General features: G+C 33.0%; 1 protein-coding gene across 1 annotated transcript; it reads right to left on the bottom strand.

Moving 5' to 3' along the window:
* Positions 1 to 1,268: 1,268 nt before the first annotated feature.
* Positions 1,269 to 7,178, bottom strand: LOC145806742 (dehydrodolichyl diphosphate synthase 2-like). Its single transcript, XM_082904523.1, has 3 exons — positions 6,839 to 7,178; positions 3,346 to 3,413; positions 1,269 to 2,051 (listed from the first exon to the last, which is right to left on the bottom strand). Exons 1-3 carry the CDS (start codon positions 7,025 to 7,027, stop codon positions 1,607 to 1,609), a joined length of 702 nt encoding a protein of 233 aa, XP_082760649.1. The 5' UTR covers positions 7,028 to 7,178; the 3' UTR covers positions 1,269 to 1,606.
* Positions 7,179 to 21,046: the final 13,868 nt, after the last annotated feature.

Below are 21,046 nucleotides of genomic sequence, written 5' to 3'. Positions count from 1 at the left end.
TACATGAGTGATGGTCTCTTTAAGTTGAATGTAATGCTGGTTGTACCAAAACTTGCAATTAATAAGAATAACACATCTTTTGCTTATATTCTTGAGTCGAATCTATGGCATGGTAGATTAGGACATGTAAATTTTGATATTTTGCGTAGATTAATTGGTTTAAATTATGTACCAAAGTTTGAAATTGATTCTAATCACAAATGTGAGATTTGTGTAAAAGCGAAACTAACTACGGCTCTATTTAAATTGGTTGAAAGAAAAACCGAACCTATAGAATTAATTCACATTGATGTATGTGATCTTAAATTTGTTCAAACTAGAGGAGGCAAAAAGTATTTCATAACATTTATCGATGATTGCACAAGATATTGTTATGTATATTTACTTAGAAGTAAAGATAAATCCTTAGAAATGTTTAAACTCTACAAAATCGAAGTTGAAAATCAACTTGGTAAAACCATTAAAATGGTTAGAAGTGATAGGGGTGGTGAATATGATGCACCATTAAATGAATTTTGTGCACAACATGGCATTATTTACCAAATTACAGCACTCTATTCTCCACAGCAAAATAGAATTGCTGAAAGGAAGAATCGAACCCTTAAAGAAATGATGAATGCCATGTTACTAAGTTCAGGCTTACTGCAGAACTTGTTGGGGGGAAGCAATATTGTCTGCTAATTATGTTCTTAACAGAATACCTCATAAGAAAACCAACAGCACTCTTTATGAATTATAGAAAGGTCAACCACCTTCCTATAAATACTTAAAAATATGGGGGTATTTGGCAAAAGTTGAACTAAAAAAATACATATAAAATAAGAAATAATATTACACTGACCTTGTAATGATTTTTCCAGATCATTAAACTTGCAAAATGTAACAATGGAGAAGATGAGTTATTTTGAGAAATAAAAGATGGATAGATGAGAAATGATTAAATTTGATTGGAGTAAATTGAATAGAGGTGTGTGTGTGTGAAAGTTATAGGAGTTCCGAGCTTTTTTTTTTTTTATTATTAAATTGAGATTGAGATAAATATTATTGGTGGTGATGGATATGGATGAATATTTTATTATTTGGGGATAAATATTATTGTTGGTGATGGATATGGATGATGGATATGAATGAATATTTTAATATTTCATATTTTACATAGGGAGAGAGAGAGTGAAAAGGCTTGAAGAGTGAAAAGAGAGGTGAAAGACAGTGCCACGTAATATTTTTTTTCTTTCAAAATTATGAGAATTTAGAATTCAAGTTTTGAAACTTTTTGACTTAACAACTACATTTGGTTATATATATAATATAGATAAGATAATATTTTCTCTCATATTTTTTATAAGGACAATGCTAGAGACTACTAAAAGTGGTACTTTAAAGCAATGTCGCACCCACTTTTTTTTAAAAAAACAAAAAAAAAAAAGAAAAAAAGAAAATGAGTAGGACTCCCTCAAAGAGGCACCCCTTTGACCTCCTCTCTCTCTCTGATTGGCCAGTTTTTTTTTTTTTTTTTATTCTTTTTTTCCTTCTCCTCCAATCACCACCAGCCACTTGTGTGTGGGGGTGGTGGGGTGGTGATTGGAGCGGGTCTCAATCACTTGCCTTAAGCTTGGGCGCCATATCGCCTCTGCCGCTGCTGAAACGCCCTCAAAGCCTCAGCAAAATCTGATTCCTGAAAATCAGGCCAGAGTTTGTCTACAAATAACATTTCAGCATAGGCTAGCTGCCACAGCATGAAGTTGCTAACTCTGATCTCTCCACTTGTCCTTATAAGTAGATCTGGGTTTGGGTACTCTGCACAGTTTGTTTCTAATTCTTGCTCGATTATGCTTTTGGTTATATCTTCCACCTCAATAAGTCCTTCCTTCACTTTTCCAGCGACTTTTTTGCAAGCTTGGGTTATGTCCTGTTGTCCGCCGTAGTTGAGTGCAACAATGATATGAAATTTTGAGTTGCCCTTTGTTGCTTCCTCCAGTTGTGATGCCGTTTTCTGTAGTATCTCCGGAAGCTTTGACTTGTCACCAATAGTAGAAACCCGAATGCCATACCTATTATTATTATTAATCAATTAAAGAAAATTACTCTTTGATATTAGTTTCTTACATATCATTATTATATATTTGTCACTTTTGGTTATGATCAACTGCAATACACACACACACACACACACACACACACACACACACACAAAAAGGTCTTGCTTATTATCACCAAGACAAACATATGTTTTGCTTACTATTATGAAAATAGATTGACAAAAGTTTATTATTTTTGCAATTTGATTAGTTAATTTGAACTTTCTTCTTAATTTTAGTAGTCCCCAATGCAGGATATTATGCTCAGATGAACTATTAATCTAAACTCTAATTTTGTTCACCAAATATCAAAGTATATAATATATTTATATTTATTTTTTTTTGAGATTATTAATCCATTCTCAATGCCAATTTTTGTCCAAAACAAACATGACTTAAATGACATGTTCTTTGTCTCTCAATTTCCTAATAAAAATGATTCAACATATTTCATGACTAATGTTAGGACTACTCACAAATGTTTAGATAAGTAAAATAGATTAGGTGTAGAAAAACAAAACAGGTGTACAATTCCAAATGGTATATGTGTTGGAATTGGAAATGTCCCAGAACTATCAGAAATAAATACAATATAGTATGTGAACCTTACACACAAGTGTTGTGTAATAAAATAGTATGTTTATTGATAGACTTGTTAATATTTTTAGAATTCACAGATTAAAATTAAAAAGTTAATCAACTCGCTTAACTTTTATTTATTTATTTATTTATTTTTGTGCTTTAGGATGAAGATAACCAACTAACCGTTTGGGAAGTGGTTTCCTGGACTTTTTTAGCTATTTTAACCACAAAAAACAAAATAGGCTACTTTAGTCATAACAAACAAAACATCACATCTAACTCATAATCATTACAGTCTTCTCTAAAAAAAAAATTCAAAAAAGTCAAAAAATTCAAAAAACTCTTCCCAAACTAAGCTTTTTAACCCAGGCTAAAATAGCCAAAAAAGCCAAAAAACCAAAATGCCAACCCACTTCCCAAACCAACCCTAAGAATTTATTTTTGTTGCTGCATCTACCCTTTAATTACTACAAATTCACAATATCTCACCCTCCATCTCATTGCCATATATTTTTAACTATTAATTTTTATGGTATGATACTGTGGGAAAAATATATGACAAATGATCTATGTTGATTTGTAACTGCTAATTATATCATACATGGACCAATTTTTTACTCTTGGAAAGTAATTTAAAAAACATAAATAGATTTACTAGTTTTAAACAAATTTAAGTTTTACATACCTCGTAGTGTCCCCTAAATATGATGCCATCTGCTCTCCAAAAAGGTTCATCAAAATATCAACCTCCTCCTGCAAATACATCAATGATGAAACTGTTGTCATTTACAAATTGTCTTATTTGGAAAGTTAACTATTTTAGTTGGTTATTTTTTTTTTTTTTTTTTGACTATTTTAACTTGATTAAAAAAATTATGTTTTAGAAGTTGGTTGGCATTTTTTAGTTGATTTGATGATTGTGAGAAAAAAAATGAAATAATTATAAGTTAAATGTGATATTTTATCTTACTAATTATTTTAACTTATTTATTTTTTAATTGGCCATTTTAGCCCAACTTTCTATCCAAATCACCACCACCCAAAAACATTATAAGCCTCCGTTTGGGAAGGGGGTTGACTTTTTGGCTTTTTGGCTTTTTAGGCTATTTTAGCCCGGGAATAAAAAGCCTGGTTTGGGAAGGGCTTTTTGGCTTTTTTGGCTTTTTGACTTTTTGGTGAGGTGTCTCCATGTTAAAAGACCAAATTGCCCTTCAAGTTGTTTCTCTTTCTCTCCCTCTCTAATTCCTTGAAAACGCCTCTGCCGACTCCAACATTGGACTGCGCGGCACTGAGAGCGAGGAGCATGTGGGGTGCTGATGGGTAGTAGGCGGAGGAGATCGGCGGCGAAGATGCTGAATTTGGACTGCGCGGTAGCACCGGAGGGTGGTGGCGGTGCTGCGGTTAGTACTCGATGACGTGTTGGGCGGTGGAGGGTGGTGGTGGGTCTTCCGGCTTGCGGCGGTGGAAATTGCGGTGGCAGGCGCAGGCGGCGCATTTTAGCGAGATGGGGTCGGTGGAGATGGAGGTGGGGGAGGGCATGAACTCGCCGCAGTCGTCGACGGCGTGACCGCCCAGGGTGGCGGCGTGGTTCTTGAGACATTCCTTGTAAGTAGCCACCGCAGGTGGCGGCAGCAGCGGTGGTAGGCCATTCAGGTGGTGGTTGTGGTGGAGAGGGTGGTAGTGGCGCCTGAGTACGCCGTTGGTTAAAACAGTGCCACAGCCATGGACACTGCTACAGCCATGGATTAGGGTTAGGGTTTTGCTCAAAACAGTGAGGGTGTTTTGGTAAATTTAGCCCAAAACAGTGATGAACTTGCCCGTGATTTTACATTTTGTCTCCATGTGGCTACATTAGCCTTTTTTGTCGGACTTGGCTAATTTAGCCTCAACCTGGCTTCCCAAACAGCACCTAAGAAAGAGAACTTATCTTTCAAAACACAATTGCATACTTAAATCATAATTTTAAAATTAAACGAAACGAAAATTTTCATATAAGGACGAATTAATATAAATATATATATTAATAAAAAATTAAAATAGAAAGTATGAATTATAATGTTAATTTTTTTATCGATATAAAAGTCAAAAAAAGATGAAAAAAATATATAAATAAATATTTTTTTTTATTACAAAAGTGGTGTTTAATACTCTTCCATGTTATTAAAAACACCTATAATGAAATCGATATTAAATTTTTTTTTTTTATTAATGAAAGTCAATTATTAATAGTTATATTACCACATATGATGGTTAACTTTCTCACCCTTGCGAAGCACCAAATGCATTGAACCATGACCTCTCCCTTGTAATTAAGTCCTTAGTAGAATTGATTGATATTAAAATCTTATTTAATGTTTGAACGTGATCAAATAACTAATTCACACCTTGTTTTATTAGAAATAATATTTGTAAGTAGTTATAAGAAACAAATTTCTTTTATTATATATTTTGATTGTTTTTTTAATTTTATACTGTGCTTTATAGAAGAGCAATAAATTGAAATTTATAAATAAAAAAAATTTAAAGTGGGTGAATCACAAATAATTCTTTTTTAAAATTAAAGAGGTCAACCTCTATGATTTAAAAATCAATTGTGATTGGGAGCTCTAAAAATACTAGGGGTGCAACTCGGGCGGGCTCAACTCGAGCAATCTGAGTCCAGCCCGAGTTTTTTTAGGGCTTGGGCAACTATATCTTGTAATCTGGTTGGGCAGATTTTTGATACCCGAATTGCAATTCAGCCCGAGCTTGGGTAGAATTAATGGCCAACCCGAGCAACCCGAACCCGAATTGAATTTAATATATTATATAAATTATATAATATATAATATATATATAATTTAATAAATTATATAATATATATAAATTAAGCAAAAGAGTTAGTCTTAATTTTTATTTTTTATTTTTTTTTTGGTTAGTCTTCTATTAAGTAAAAGAGTTAGTCTTAATTTTTATTTTTTATTTTTTTTGGTTAGTCTTCTACCATTAGATTAGCATCTTTTATGTCTACTTTTAGATCTACTTACAGGTTTCTGGACTCGGGCAATTCGGGCAATTCGGGCTAACCCGAGTTCAAAATACAAAGCTTGGGCCAAGCTTGGGCAGCAATGCTCGGGTTCATGGTCGGGCTTGGGCGGGCTTGGGCACTGCCAAATACAATTCGGGTCGGGCTTGGGCAGACTCCCAATCCAACCGAACCCGCCCGAGTTGCACCCATAAAAAAAACTGCTCTAACATTAGCTCTAATGAACTGGCATGGAATAAAAAATAAAAAAAAACAAAAAAAAAAACAAGGAACATACATCACATTAGCAGTAGATAGGACCTACTGTCAACTCATTAGAACTGTTTTTAGAATTGAAGAATTAGAACTCTAAGCTATTTTCTTTAGAAATAATTATAATTAGGGTTAATTACACTAATAGTCCTTATAGTTTGAAATTTGTGTTACTTTGATTCCTGATTTTTTAATTGTGACACATTTGATCCTGAATTTTTAATCTTGTTCCAAATGAGGACAATTGAAAATATTATTAAATTTTTCAAGGGTAAAATCGTCAACTTGATAAAATATAAACTAATTTGACAAAAATAAATGTCAAAAAAATATTTTTAATTTTTTTAAAATTATTTTTATCCACCAATAATAAAATTATATAAAATTAATAAAAATTACCTGATTAATTTTTTAAAATTAATTTTACATGATCATCATCCAAACACATAATAAAAATTAATTTGGTAAAAAAATAAATAAATGTCTAAAAGATTTATCAATTCTACATAATTTTATTTTTAGTAGGTTGAAATAATTTTTAAAAATTCAAAAATATTTGTTTGACATTTATTTTTGTCAAAAATTAGTTTATATTTTATCATATTGACAATTTTATCCTTGAAAAATCTAATTATATATTCCGTTATCCTTATTTAGAATAAGATTCAAAATTTAGAATTAAATGTGTCATAATTAAAAAATTAGAAACTAAACTGACTTAAGTCCCAAACTATAGGGACTATTTGTATAATTTGTCCTTATAATTAATTCCACAATATCGCCTCCATCCTTGATTAGAAGACAACAATGGTAAGATAAACAAGTTCTGTTTATATAAATCTGTGGATAGTGTATAAAATGAAGAAGAAGAAAAATTTTAAACCGCCATTGATTGATTCACCTTGGGGCGAGTCCAGTTCTCTGTAGAAAACGCGAACACAGTGAGAACTTTCACTCCCCATTTACGACAGAGGGTAGCGATCTCTGCCAGTTTCTTTCCACCGGTTCTGTGAGTTTCGTCCACCGATGAACCTCTCTCCTGCCCCCATCTCCGGTTACCGTCCAAAATCACCGCCACGTGTTTCGGCATCAGGTCTCGTCGGAGACCCTTTGGCAGCTCCTCCTCATTGTCTTCATTTGATATATGTCCGTTGGAAACCACAGTTTCGGCATTTGATGAATTAGAAGCGACACTCCTCGCAACCACCACTTGCTTGCGAAATTTGGGACGACAACTGGAAATGAAGAAGTTTTTTGTGTTTGTTTGAATGGTTTTGGATGAAGCGTGAAGGTGTAGAATTGGAGTAATGGGTTTGTGTTTGTGTTTAGGGCTGAGTAAGGAATCCGTGAAATTCGTAATCCGATCCAGTCCAGTCCAATTCGATAGGTTTGGATTGGTTTTTTGAATCCGTGGTTCGGTTTCGGATTGAAAAATTAAAAATCTGTAGTACACGGATTGGTTCCGGATTGAACCGCATGGTTCCGGATTGGAACCGATCCGGACCGTATACAAATAGTATATATTTTTATTATACATCCTCCCTCATAGTATCTTCTTTTATTCTATATAAAATCTAAACTCAAACTTAAAACCGTATAATATCTTTTTTTTATTACTTTTTTTTGTTAGTTTTTAGTTTTAATTTGTAATGGTCTTAATATTTATGGTGAAATCAGTTTTTTCATGGTTGTTTAAATTCTAGCACAGTATGTCGCTATTATAGAAATAGATGTTGCTATTGTGGAACTAATATAGTGCTATGTTTATATTTTTATGAAATTAAAGTGTTATATATATTTTTTTGTTATTTAATTATGTGAATCCGTGGTTCTAAACCGATCCAATCCGTATTTAAATGGATTGGTTCAGATTGGTTCCATGATTTAAACGGATTGGATTGGTTCTAATTTTTTAGGAACCGTAGATAACGGATTGGTCCTAATTTTACCCCAATCCAATCCAATCCGAACCATTCTCACCCCTATTTGTGTTTGTGTTGTGAAGGAGGTGAAATTGGGAATCTCAGTGACAGCATTTTTGCAACGTTTTCTGTGCTACCAATCACCCCCACAGCCTTGTTTAAGTCTCGTATTCACTGTACCACCACCCTCTTCTAATCTTTTTATATCATCTTCAATATATTATCTTCAAAAATAGTATAAAAATATTTTATATTGAAGAATATAGGGCAAATTACATATACACCCCTCGAGGTTTGGCTAAATTACAGATACCCCCTGAGGTTTCGGAAATTACATCCCGCCCCCTGAGGTTTGTATTTTTATAACAATTTGCCCCCTGAGGTTTATATTTCATAACAAATTACCCCCTAATTTCTTATGTAAATATAGCATTCAGGGGGAAATTCGTAATTTCTCAAACCTCAGGGGGGCATCTGTAATTTAACCAAACCTCGAGGGGTGTATATGTAATTTGCCCAAGAATATATTATCTTCACATTAATATATTTTTATAAGATAATATATTAATATTAATATTATAAGATAATATATTTTTATAATATGGAAGACAACTTGAAAAATATTTTAATATTGAAAAATAGTATAAAAATATATTAATATATTATATTAATATTATCTATTTTTCAATAAGATAATATATTATAGTATATTATCACATAAGATATTATATTTTTCAATATAATATCGTATAAAAATATTATATATAATAATATATTTCAATAATATATTTTTCAATAATATTTTAATAATAATATATTTTCCAAAATATATTTTTGGGAAATAATAAAACATTTTTATATTTTGTATAAATATATGCATAAAAAAATATTTTGGGAATTTTTTATATATTTTTCAATAATATATTCGTATAATAATAATATATTTTTCAATAATTTATTTTTGGGAATATATTTCAATAATATATTTTTGGGAATATTAAATAATAATATATGTGTAAAAATATTTTGGAATTTTTTATATATTTTTCAATAATATATTTTTTAATAATATATTCGTATAATAATAATATATTTTAATAATATATTTTTATACAATACAATATATTTTTCAATATACTATAATATACTTTATAAGATAATATACTATTTTTCAATATTATATTATATTAATATTAATATATTATTTGATATAAAATATAAGTGGTGGAATCCATCACACTAATGAGAGGTTAACACATCAAATGACATATTCAAGATAGTATAAAATAAAGAGAATGAATATATTGTTTATTGAACGAATTATAATTGGTACAGGATGAAGTCATATTTATACACTGCAATTGACTCTTAACCATAACTACCTAACCACAGTTAATGCTGGACAGTTACTCTATAACAAACTAACAACCTATAACAAAAATAACAAACTATACAGCTGGATATGACATATGTGATGCAACTGCTGTAGCTTCTGTATCTGTTACAGCTGCTATATCTGTTGCAGGTTGCTGTGACTTATCATACCCCTGCAAGCTCAAGGGACTAGGAAGGACATTGAGTTTGAGCTGAAGATATTGAAACCGGGCAACAGATAGAGGTTTAGTAAAGATATCAGCAACTTGATCTGAAGTGGGAATATGGCAGATATGAAGCTTCTTGGATGCAACTCGTTCGCGAACAAAATGATAATCCACCTCAATATGTTTTGTACGCGCATGAAACACAGGATTGTTACTCATAGCTATGGCAGATAAGTTGTCACACCATAGGGTAGGCACAGGAACAAAAACATGAAGGTCAGCAAGCAACATTCCAATCCAACTAAGTTCAGCCGAAGTTTGGGCTAAAGCTCTATATTCAGCCTCCGAAGATGATCGAGACACAGTTGGTTGCTTCTTGGCAGACCAAGAGATAAGATTAGGACCAAGATAGATACAGTAACCAGTGGTGGACCTGCGATCAAGGATATTACCTGCCCAATCTGAATCTGAATATGCATTGAGAAGAAGAGGACCAGAAGTGAAATGAAGACCATAAGATAAGGTGCCTTTGAGATATCTGAGCAATCTTTTAACTGAGGTAAAATGGCTAGTCAGAGGAGAGTGCATGAATTGACAAAGATGATTAACCACAAAGGCTAAATCTGGTCTAGTCAGAGTAAGATATTGCAGTGCTCCAACCAAACTGCGGTACAAAGCTGGCTGAGAAAAGAGAGAATCTTCTGCTGCAGTAAGAGCACTGGAAGAAGACTTAGTAGCCATGGGAGAAGAGTAAGCTTTGCAGTCACTCATACCAGCCTTGGTCAATAAATCTGAGGCATATTTTTGCTGAGAAAGCACATAACCAGTTGCATGTTTTATGACAGAGATACCCAAGAAGTAATTAACAAAGCCAAGTTCCTTCATGGAAAAGGTGGTATGCATATGTGTAATGAGAGAGGTAATATAGAGAGGATCACTTCCTGTGAGGAGAATGTCATCTACATAGATGAGAAGAATGGTAATAGCAGTAGACGTCTTCTTAATAAAAAGAGACGAGTCACAATGGCTTTGAACAAATTGATGAGTGAGAAGAAAATTGGAGAAGGTAGAGAACCAAGCTCTAGGAGCTTGCTTTAAACCATAGAGAGCCTTGTGTAACTTGCAAACAAGCTGAGATTGATTTGGTTGAACAAAGCCTGGAGGCTGAACCATATAAACTTCTTCTTCAAGAACACCATGGAGAAATGCATTAGATATGTCAAGCGGCTTGATGGGCCAATCAAAATGTAGGGCCAGACATAACAGAATTCTAATAGTAGGTTGCTTAGCCACAGGACTAAAGGTCTCATGATAGTCCACCCCTTCAGTCTGAAGAAAGCCCTTGGCAACTAACCTTGCCTTATATCTGGCTATAGAACCATCTGAATTTTTCTTAATTCTATAAACCCATTTGCAGCCTATTGCCTGTTTGCCAGGTGGAAGATCAACTAAAGACTAAGTACCTTGTTTTTGTAAGGCTTGAAATTCTTCAAGCATAGCAGATTGCCAAACAGAAGAAGAAGCTGCTTGCTGAAAAGTTTGTGGTTCAGATTGAGGAGAGAAAGAAGAAAGACAAGCAGTGTGAGAAGAGATTGATTTGGATCTAGTAATCATGGGATGAATATTAGAAGAAAGAGAGGGAAGATCAATAGAGATTTTGGAAATAGCAATCGGATCAGAAGGAACAGGAGATAGAAGAGGAACAGAAGTGGAAGAGACTGGTACTGCTGGAATTGAGAAAACAGTGGGAGCTGCTGCTGGATTAGAGTAGGCTGCTGAAGTAGTGGCAGCTGCTGGATTTGCAGGAATTGGGTGAACTGTTGAAGTAGGTGTAGTTGCTGGGATTGGTGGAATTGCTGGAGCTGCTGGAGGAGGTGCAGTGTGAGAGGAAGATAGAGGTGAAGACCAGAAAAACTGCTGGAGAGAGACAGCAGTGGCAGAGGAAGACTGTTTGGAAGAAGTCGGAAAAGGAAAGAAAGACTCATCAAATATTACATGTCTGGAGATATAGACTTTGCCTGTGATGGGATCAAGACACCTATAACCTTTGATGGAAGGTTGATAACCAAGAAAAACACAAGGAAGAGATCTAGGTTGAAGTTTATTAGTGGTGTATGGTTTGAGCCAAGGATAGCATCTACAGCCAAAGGATCTCAAGAACATATAATTAGGTTTCTGTTTGAATAAGACCTCATAGGGAGTAAGATTTTGAAGTTTGAGAGTAGGATGTCTATTAATCAAATAGACAGCAGCTGTAAGAGCATCAAACCAGTAAATTAAAGGTAGAGAAGAATGATGCATGAGGGTAATAGTAGTTTCAATGAGGTGCCTATGTTTCCTTTCAGCTACACCATTTTGGGAAGGTGTATGTGGACAAGTGAGTTGATGGTCAATGCCTTTATTTTTAAGAAAATTTTGAAATGATGTACTAAGATATTCCCCTCCATTATCACTGCGAAGAATCAAATATCATATGTCACATTACTTAATTAAAAACTCTTCTCAAAACTCATAACCAAATAAATTTTTCACACTCAAATCATAATTTTAAAACTCAAAAATTCAAAATACAACTTTATTTTCAAATCATAATTTTAAAACTCTACCAAACGTAATCATATATTTTTCACAAATATTTTTTAACATAACTACATTCTCAATTTTATTTTTAAAATACTTTACTTCTCTACATTTTTTTTCCCCCCAAACATAAAACATTAGACATCACTTACCAGACAGTTGGTAGTATTTTTTTAAATTTTTTCTTCTCTCCACTTGTTTTTTTTATTTTCAAAAAATATTTTTTCGAGATGAACTAAAAAAATTATCTAATCTCGTATGATATTATGTAGGTATATATACATAGATATGTGTGCATGAGTATGTATAAAATAAAGAAAAATGTTTGGGAGCACTAATTAGTGCTCCTACTAATTAGGTGGCAATGAGTCCCGCCATTAATGATCTGATGTTTTGGTCTTGGAATTGTGTTTTTTTTTCTTTTTACTTTTTTAATGCATTAGTGCTATTAGTGGTGATGTTTTTAATGGGATGAATCATTGTTGTAAAATAAAAGTATATATATATAAAATAATTTTTTTTTTTTAGCGTATGTGTTGTTGTGCCGAGTGGACCATGTGCGACAGAACCCACATGGGCTATCCATCAATTCCTGACTCATTTTTTTGTTATTATTATTATTATTATTTCTTTGCCCATCTTTTCTGTCACTCTTCCCTACAACTCTCTCTCTCTCTATATATATATATATATGAATCCGGATCACCCGTCGCCTTTCCCTGTCGCCTTCCTCTGTCGCCCCCAAAACGACGTCGTTTTGGGGGCAAATTTTCAAAAAAAAAAAACGCAGAGAAGAGGGAGGAAGGAGAGGAAGAGGGAGAGGGAGGAAGGAGGGAGGAGGAGGAGGAGGAGGCTGCGAGCTCGCCGTCCTCGTCCCTCGCCGCCGTCGCAGCCGTCGCAGCACCTCGTCGCAGCACCAGCGACTACCGTCGCCTCCGCCTCCGGCCGTCTCCACCTCCTTCTCCTCCTCCTCCCCTGTATTTAAGGCCCCCTCCAGTCCGGCCCTTCCCCTCCTCCTCCTCCTCCTCCTCCTCCCTCCTCCCTCCCTCTTCTTCTCCTTCCTCCCTCTTCTGTGTTTTTTTTTTTTGAAAATTCGCCCCCAAAAAGACGTCGTTTTGGGGGCGACAGGGGAAGGCGATAGGGGAAGGCGACCGACGATCCTTGCCCCTATATATATATATATATCAAACTTCTAGAGAGAGAAAATCCAACTCTCTCTCTCCCCCGATTTCTTAATATTTTTGAATACAATGATCTTGTTTGATTTGTATTTGAAAAATATATTTTGAGATAAAAAGTATGAAAATTTATTTATTTTAGATTTTTTTTAAAAGATGCTTTGAAAAATTATTTTGAGAGAGAATTTTGAAAAAAGTGATTGATTTGATGTGTATGAGAGTGATTTGTTTGAAAAATTTATAAACCAAACAAGTTTTGGAAAAAAAATTTAAGAAAATTTGTTTAGTTTGATTATTTTTAAAAACTTATTTATAGAGAATTTTTTCCAAAATTTTTTGAGAAACACAAACCAAACAAGGCCAATATATTTGTGAATTTGTTATTTTATTTACGGAATCAAAAAATAAAATTCAATCTCTACAATTTTTTTTAGTTTTTTTTAATCTAATTTCTTCTCTCTTTAATATTATGTTTAGTTAGAGATTTAAGAAGAAATTTAATAAATAAATAAATAAATAAAATATACTTATATTTTATTTAATTTTACCTACATCTCTTTTTCCTTTTTAAAGGGTTGTTTGGGGTGTCCTAAATAAGTGTATTTTTTGTCTTTTTGGACAAAAAAATTGAGGAAAAAATATGGATGTTTTAGTTAACTTTTTGACTTTTTATGAAAAATGTGTATTAAAAAATTGTGTAAATTAGTGTGTAGGAAAAAATTAGGATTGAGAGTTATGCAGCCGTAATTTTTGACTTTTTTGTGAATAGTGATAACTTTTTAACTTTTTGAAAAACTTTTTAACTTTTTTGCAATATGCCAAGCTTAGCCTAAATCTCTTGCCAAATCTTTTAACAAAATACAACATAAAACTTAGAGAAATGTTTGAAAGCTCTAGTGAGAAAGCTCTAATCCCTCTAATTTGTGTGTGGACTTCATCTAATGTAATGCTTTGACATTGTTTTTCTTTTTTTAATTTTTCACATCACTAGGGCTCAATTAGAGCTCTAGTTTTAGGAGAATAAATCAATGTTGTAAGAATAATACTATATGTATCAATTAGTATACTAACTAATGTACTAAATGATGATGTATCATAATTTAAGAAATTTTTAATATTTGTAATGTGATTAATGAGTGAGATCAATAATAATGTCATAATTAGTGTTAATACAATAATTGATTCATATAACACCATTATTGCTGTAAAACTTATAACATATGGCAACAAAAACATAAATACACACAATAAATACATCACAAAAATCAAAAGTTGAGAAATAAACTGAGAAATCAAAGAAATGGTCTCACAACTTTTTTTTTTTTTTTTTTTTGCTGTCTGTAGGTCTCGTTTGGGAACATGTTTTTTTAGTAACTTTTTGACTTTTTAGCTAAAATGTGATGTAAAAAAAACTAGTATGTTTGGGATGATTTTTTAACTTTTTACAAAAAGATGTGAAAAAGTAGAGAGAAAAGAGAATCTTGACTTTTTAGTATGAGTGGTTGATTTTTTTGACTTTTTAGTTACTTTTTAACTTTTTACTAAAAGAATCACTTGTCAAACGAGGCCTATTGTCTTTTTTGTCTCCCCATCATTCTTTCTCCATCGTCCATTATTCATTGGTTTCATTGGTTTCATTTGGAAAGTTAGTTATTTTAATATGTTATTTTATTTTTTGATTATTTTAATAGATTAAAATTTTTATATTTAGAAAAATAATTAATTTTTTATAATTAGATGTGGTATTTGTGAGAGAAAAATAAAATAATTATGAATGTAATATAATATTTTATTTTATTAACTATTTAAATTTATTTTATTTTTTTATAAATTTTAACTTTAAAAAAATTAAAAATTCTCTCTATCTATTATCTCTCTATCTACCTCTCATTCTCTCTACATCTTCCACTCATTCTCTCTTATCTCTCCAGTCTCCCCGTCTTCCCATGCGTAAGGGGTGTGCATTACAGCCGAAAATTTTTCCACTTGTATTATGGGGATAAGCAACAAAATCACGGCCCAAAATTTCGTCGAGCGGTCAAACCTCAGGCTAGGGGTGTTCACGGGTCGAGTCGGCTCGGGTTCCCCCCCTAACCGCTAGCCGAATTGAACATGTCGGGTGAGAATATGAATCACCTGCTTTCGACCGCCATACTGGTCGAAATCGTCCGAACCAAGCGATTCGGTTTGACGGTCGGATCAGACGGATGATACATACAAACCAGTTTTTTTTTTTTTTGACATTCAAACAAAACTCAAAATAAAACATATATAAAATCCAAATACATAAATACTGATCTAGACCAGATCTGAAAAAGTGATATTGAAAAAAAAAATTAATAATAGCGAGGCTATTCCCACACATCATCGCACAATTATCATCGTCACTTGACACCATCGTCAAGCATGAGTGTTCAGAAATCAAGAGTGAGGGAGAGAGAGAGTTATAACTACATTTGATCAATCATCGTCATCAATTTTAACAATCCAAAGCTTGCACTTCACTAAAGGGGTTTGGTAGAGCTTAGATATCCATTGCCCCACTGTGTGTATGAAAGAAAAAAAAAATTGAGAGAGAGAGAGAGAGAAGAAACGAAACGGTCAAGAAAGAGATAGAGGCAGACGAGAGGTTTACTGACAGAGAGATATCATTGTGCAAGAGAGAAGGAAAAAGATTGAGAGAGAGAGAGAGAGATATGAAACGGTAAAAAAAAAAGATTGAGAAGGAAAAGGTAGACGAGAGAGAGAGATAATAGAAATTGGTCAGATGCATTGGTGATGAATAAAGTTAGAAAGACATTCTTGGGATATGGGGGGACAGAGGAGAGAGTTAGATAGAGGATGGAAAAAAAAAATATTTGAAATATATTAATTTATTATTGTTAGGTTTTTTCTTGGCAATCCCGTTTGAACAAAACTCCTTTCAGTTATACTTATTTTAGCACTTTTTATTTCAGTGAGGCTATGAGTGTTTAGATGCGAATCCAACCCGAATTATGCCCTGTAGAGAAGTTTGTGATATTAATTCTTTCAAGATTGTCACTTCGCTGATTATGACGGGGATCGAGCTGCCCGGTCAGCTCGCGGGGGTCGACGGGGCAGCGCCCCTTGGCGGGTTCGGGGCAGCGCCCCCGAAGCAAAAATACAAAAATGTATTCAAAGTTGCATGTCTGCCCGAGCGGACATTCTTCCGCTCGAGCGGAGAATGCGGTGTTCTAGAAGTTTGGTGAGTCTGCAAAAATACTATGATCCGTGTTTTCACGCTCGAGCGTCGAAATCCCCGGTCAAGCGTACATCCTGGTTTGGAACACTTTATATAGTGTCCCCGCTCAAGCGTCCATTCCCATGCTCGAGCAAACCTCGCGAATTCAGATTCTATAAATTTGCAAGTTGCTCCAAATCTAGGATTACTTCTCCAGATCTTCTTCTTGGGTTCTAGGGTTTATATCTAGGGATATTTTGCTAGTTTTCTTTGATGTTTTGATTGAGTATTCAACTCATGGTTTAAAGAGTATACATCAAAGGATTATTTGTTTGTTCTACACAAAAGAGAGAGTTGTTCTTCGGTGGATTTTGAAGAATTTGAGCTTGAAGCTTTGGTGGATTCTGGAGTAGCTCATCGTCAAGACAATTCCGAGGTGAAGATGGGGTTGGAAGAGACACATAGGGGTTGGTTCAATTCGGGCGTGGATTCGCTAGATAATTAAGAGTATACCTGTGTAATTCTTTTATATCTTCTTAGTGGATTGTTTTGTGGCTGTTGCCCATGATTTTTATCACAACTGGAGGTGCTCAAATTGTGATTTTTCCACGTTAAAATCGTTGTGTCGATTTGTCTTGATTGTTTGATTGGAATTGTTATATACTGTTTAAAATTGATACATAATCACAAATCAACATTTAGGGAATTTCTAGATTTTTCAATTATTTTTAATGATGTGTTTGATAAATATTAAATTTTAATTTATCAATTATTTTATTATGTAAAATTTAGTTTCAATGTAATATCATTAAAAATTATTTAAAAATAATAAATTAAAAAAATATAGCATTAAACTTAGTCAGAAATTGTATTGGTAATATAATAAATTTAAAGTTATTCTAAGGATGTAGGTATAAGTCTTTGAGAATAGGAGATACAGTCATTTCTTGGGAGGATAACCTTGGGAAGACAAAAAGGTTCTTGGGAAGGTAGAGGTCTCCGTTGGAAATTGGTATTATATATGAACCTTGACAGTTTCATATCTACTATATAAAAATAATCCGGACGGATTGGGTTTAGCAGTTTTTTATTTATTAAGACCGACACTCGACCGACACCTGTAGAAATTTCAAAAATCTAAACCGCAGCCGACCGAACGAATGGTCGAAATCGTCCGTATTGCCTTTGGATCGGGTGGTTCAAGTCGGATTTGTCGGGTGATTCGGATCTATGAACAGCCCTACCTTAAGCACAGTAACATTTGAACCCAAATTACATGCACAATTTTTATATTTACGTGGGTGTTTGGGAAATGAATTTTTATGTACGTTTTTTTAGTTGTAGGATATTATTAGAGAAATTTTTTTTTGTGTTTGGGAAGATAGTTGAGTTTTTTTGTGGTTGGATGTAATGTTTGTAAAAAAAAAATTGAAATGATTATGGGGTTAGTTATGATATTTTGTTTAGATATATTTTTTTTGATTTTGTAAAAAATTTATCTTTTTGTGAAAAAAAAAAAAAACCCAAAGTTCGAATCTTCATAAACACCACCTACATCACCAAACAGTGTTAAACTTTTCAATCAATCATCTTATGTTAATTGATTCATTCAATTATTCCGGGAAAATTATCAACGCCTCTACAGATTCTCCTTAAATTTAGAAAATTACAAATTATCCTCTGATATTTATATTTACATAATAAATAATTTATTATGTAAATATAAAAATCTCAGTAGGTAATTTATTATGTAAATATAAATCTCAAGGAGTGAAATGTAATTTCTCAAACATCAAGAGAAATTTGTATTTTAATCAAATCTTGAGAGATATTGGTAATTTGCTCAATTATAAAATACAGAAATGATACCTTCATCTAATTTAAGAGCTTTAAAAGAGCACTAATAATGTGAAAAATAAAAAAAAATAAATTTAAAATATCATATCACATGAGACCTACACACCAATTAAAGCTATTAGAATTCTTAATTTAGAACTCTCAATTTTTTTTCTTATAAAATATTATCATGACACTAAGGTTTCGTTTAACAATTTAATATTTTAATTTAAAAATTAAAAAGTCATTAAAAAAATTAAAAAGTCAAAAATTCATTTTTCTCTCTACTTTTTAAAAAATTACTAAAATAGAATGTTCCCCCTAAGTTAGTTCTCTTGGAAAAATGCTTTAGAGCTCGAAATTCTGAGGCTCGATTGGCCCGAGCTCAAACCGACATTATTTTGATTTTATTTATTTATTTATTTTTCCTCTCTTTTATCTATGAAACAGAGGGAGGAAGAGAGAAAGAGAGAAGAGAAAGGAAGAGAGATGAAGAGTGAAGAAAAGAAGAGAGAAGCACCATCACCTGCCATCCTTTCCATCACCGGCCATCCTCTACACACAGATCTATATCGATCTGTATCTCTCTGTGTGTGTGTGTGTGCGTGTGTGTGTGTGTGTTCTGTGTATCTCTCTCATTTGTGGGTTTGATTTGTGGGTTTAATTTTTGGTTTGATTTTTGGAGTTGATTTGTATTGATTTTGATTTTTGGGGTTGATTTGTATTAGTTTCGATTTTTGATGTTTGATTATTCTTTTTTTTCTTTTCTGTAGGAGAAGAAGAAGAAAGAAAAAGAAATTGAAGAAGAATATATTCAGACAAAGGAAGAAAAAAAGAAAAAAAGAAAAGGGGGGGGGGAGGGGTTGATTTGTATTGGTTTTGATGTTTGATTTTTTTTTTTTAATTTTTCCTCTCCTCTCTTTTTTTGATTCCGTGGAAGAAAAAAAGAAAAGAAAAAAAACCGAGGAAGAACATATTTAGACAAAGGAGAAAAAAAAAAGAAAAAAAAGGTGCTCGAGTCATTCGAGCCTCGGAGGATTCGGGCTACCTAGTAGAGCTGGTTCTCTTGCACCATTATTCAAAAACACTAAGACCATCTCCAACTGTTCACCAAATCCAGCATCAAATTCAAATTTGGTGGAAAAGATGTGCTTTTTGTGCTCAAACGGTTGCACCAAAACGGTATCAATCTGAGAAAATATCAAACGTTTCACCAAACTAAGGATAGCTTACCCATTTCAACAATTTACTGTGCATAACCGTTGAGTTGGACCCACCGGACGACCGAATGGATGTCCCCCCGGATGACCGCTTTAAGGCAAAAATTTGTAAAAATTTACATTGACAGGTCGACCACCTCAACATCTTTTTTAACTCCATTTCCATTTTCCCCTGAACCTATTTCCATCCTGTTCTCTTTCTCAATTCTCATCTTTGATCCACTCTATGCCTCCAATTCCAATTCCATGAGTATAGGTTGAACACCTAAGAGCTCAGTCTCAAATAAAAGATGAAGTCCATATTTCCATCTCTATATTTTTATGTTCTTCTTGTTGTTTTCAATTCGGACTAGAATTAGTTTGATGGTGATATGTTGATTTGGAATTTAACAACAATCTTTATACATCCCACATTTTACAAATCTCTCTCTAACTACCAAACCACTCAATCTTTTTCAATTCCTCAATCTTCCAATTTTGTGTTCTTGTTAACGACATATGTATATACATGTATTCTTGACTAACAGTTGTTCAATCTTTTTCAATTCCTCAATCTTCCAATTTTCTTGACTAACAATTAAATTATGTAAAGATATATAATTTGTATATATACGTATTCTGAAGAATTCTCACTGTGGATATTCTGAAAAATTCTTGTTTGAATTGAGGAAACAGAAATAAAGGCAAAATAATAATAATAATAATAATAATAATAATAATTTTGCTCTTGCCGGTCGACCGACTGGTCGACCCCCCGGACGTCTTGTGGTTTGATGAAAGCTCCGTTGGAGTGTCTGATATCAAATAGAGGAATTGGTCATATTTTTACTCAGATTTAATGAAATGTTTGGTGGACCGTTGGACATGCTCTAACATGAATCTATTTTTTCATCTAACTGCATAATAATATATATATATATATATATATATATATATATATATATATATATATAAAATCAACCTCTTTCATAAATATAAAAATAAAACTACATCTTAGAGTGACCCTGTGCAAAACCTCAACTATAAACACCTACATTTGATCCTCAAAAAAATCTAAGCTTCCAAATTGAGGCGAGCTAGCTATGTCTAGGAATTTGAAGGAAAAAATAATAATAATTTAAAGCAAAAAAATTCCATAAACCATTATCAAAATTTTTCAAAGAATATAATATTGAAAAAAAATACATTTGAACAAGGAGATCAAAGTAAAAAAAATAATTTTTCAACACACTACATAGCCTTAAGGTCGCTTACCTCGCGACTTAGATGGTAACAGTACCGTTACCCAATATATATCATTATGAACATAACTCATGACATCAAAATATTTCAATTCTTATTTCAATATTTTGGTCTCCATGACCCTTTATATACAACGATCCTTATGGTCCTTAAAAACATTTCGATTCTAAGACTCCGAAACATTTCGGCCCTTGTGGCCCCATATCCTACATTTGGTTATATGATAAACAAAAAGAAGTATTTTCTTATAATGTTTTATTGCCATTCCATCATCATCATCATCACCATCATAAAATTTGAAAGACTTAACCCTACTAAAAATCGGATTTTTTGTGACGGTCTCAAACGTCGCAAAAGGTCCATATATCGTCGCAAAAGACTTTTTGCG

Source organism: Camellia sinensis, chromosome 14 (assembly GCF_055761805.1).
Source record: "Camellia sinensis isolate YWXY chromosome 14, ASM5576180v1, whole genome shotgun sequence".
NCBI lineage: Eukaryota > Viridiplantae > Streptophyta > Magnoliopsida > Ericales > Theaceae > Camellia > Camellia sinensis.
Note: the sequence above shows the minus strand (reverse complement) of the source record. Positions and strands in the feature narration are given on the sequence as shown.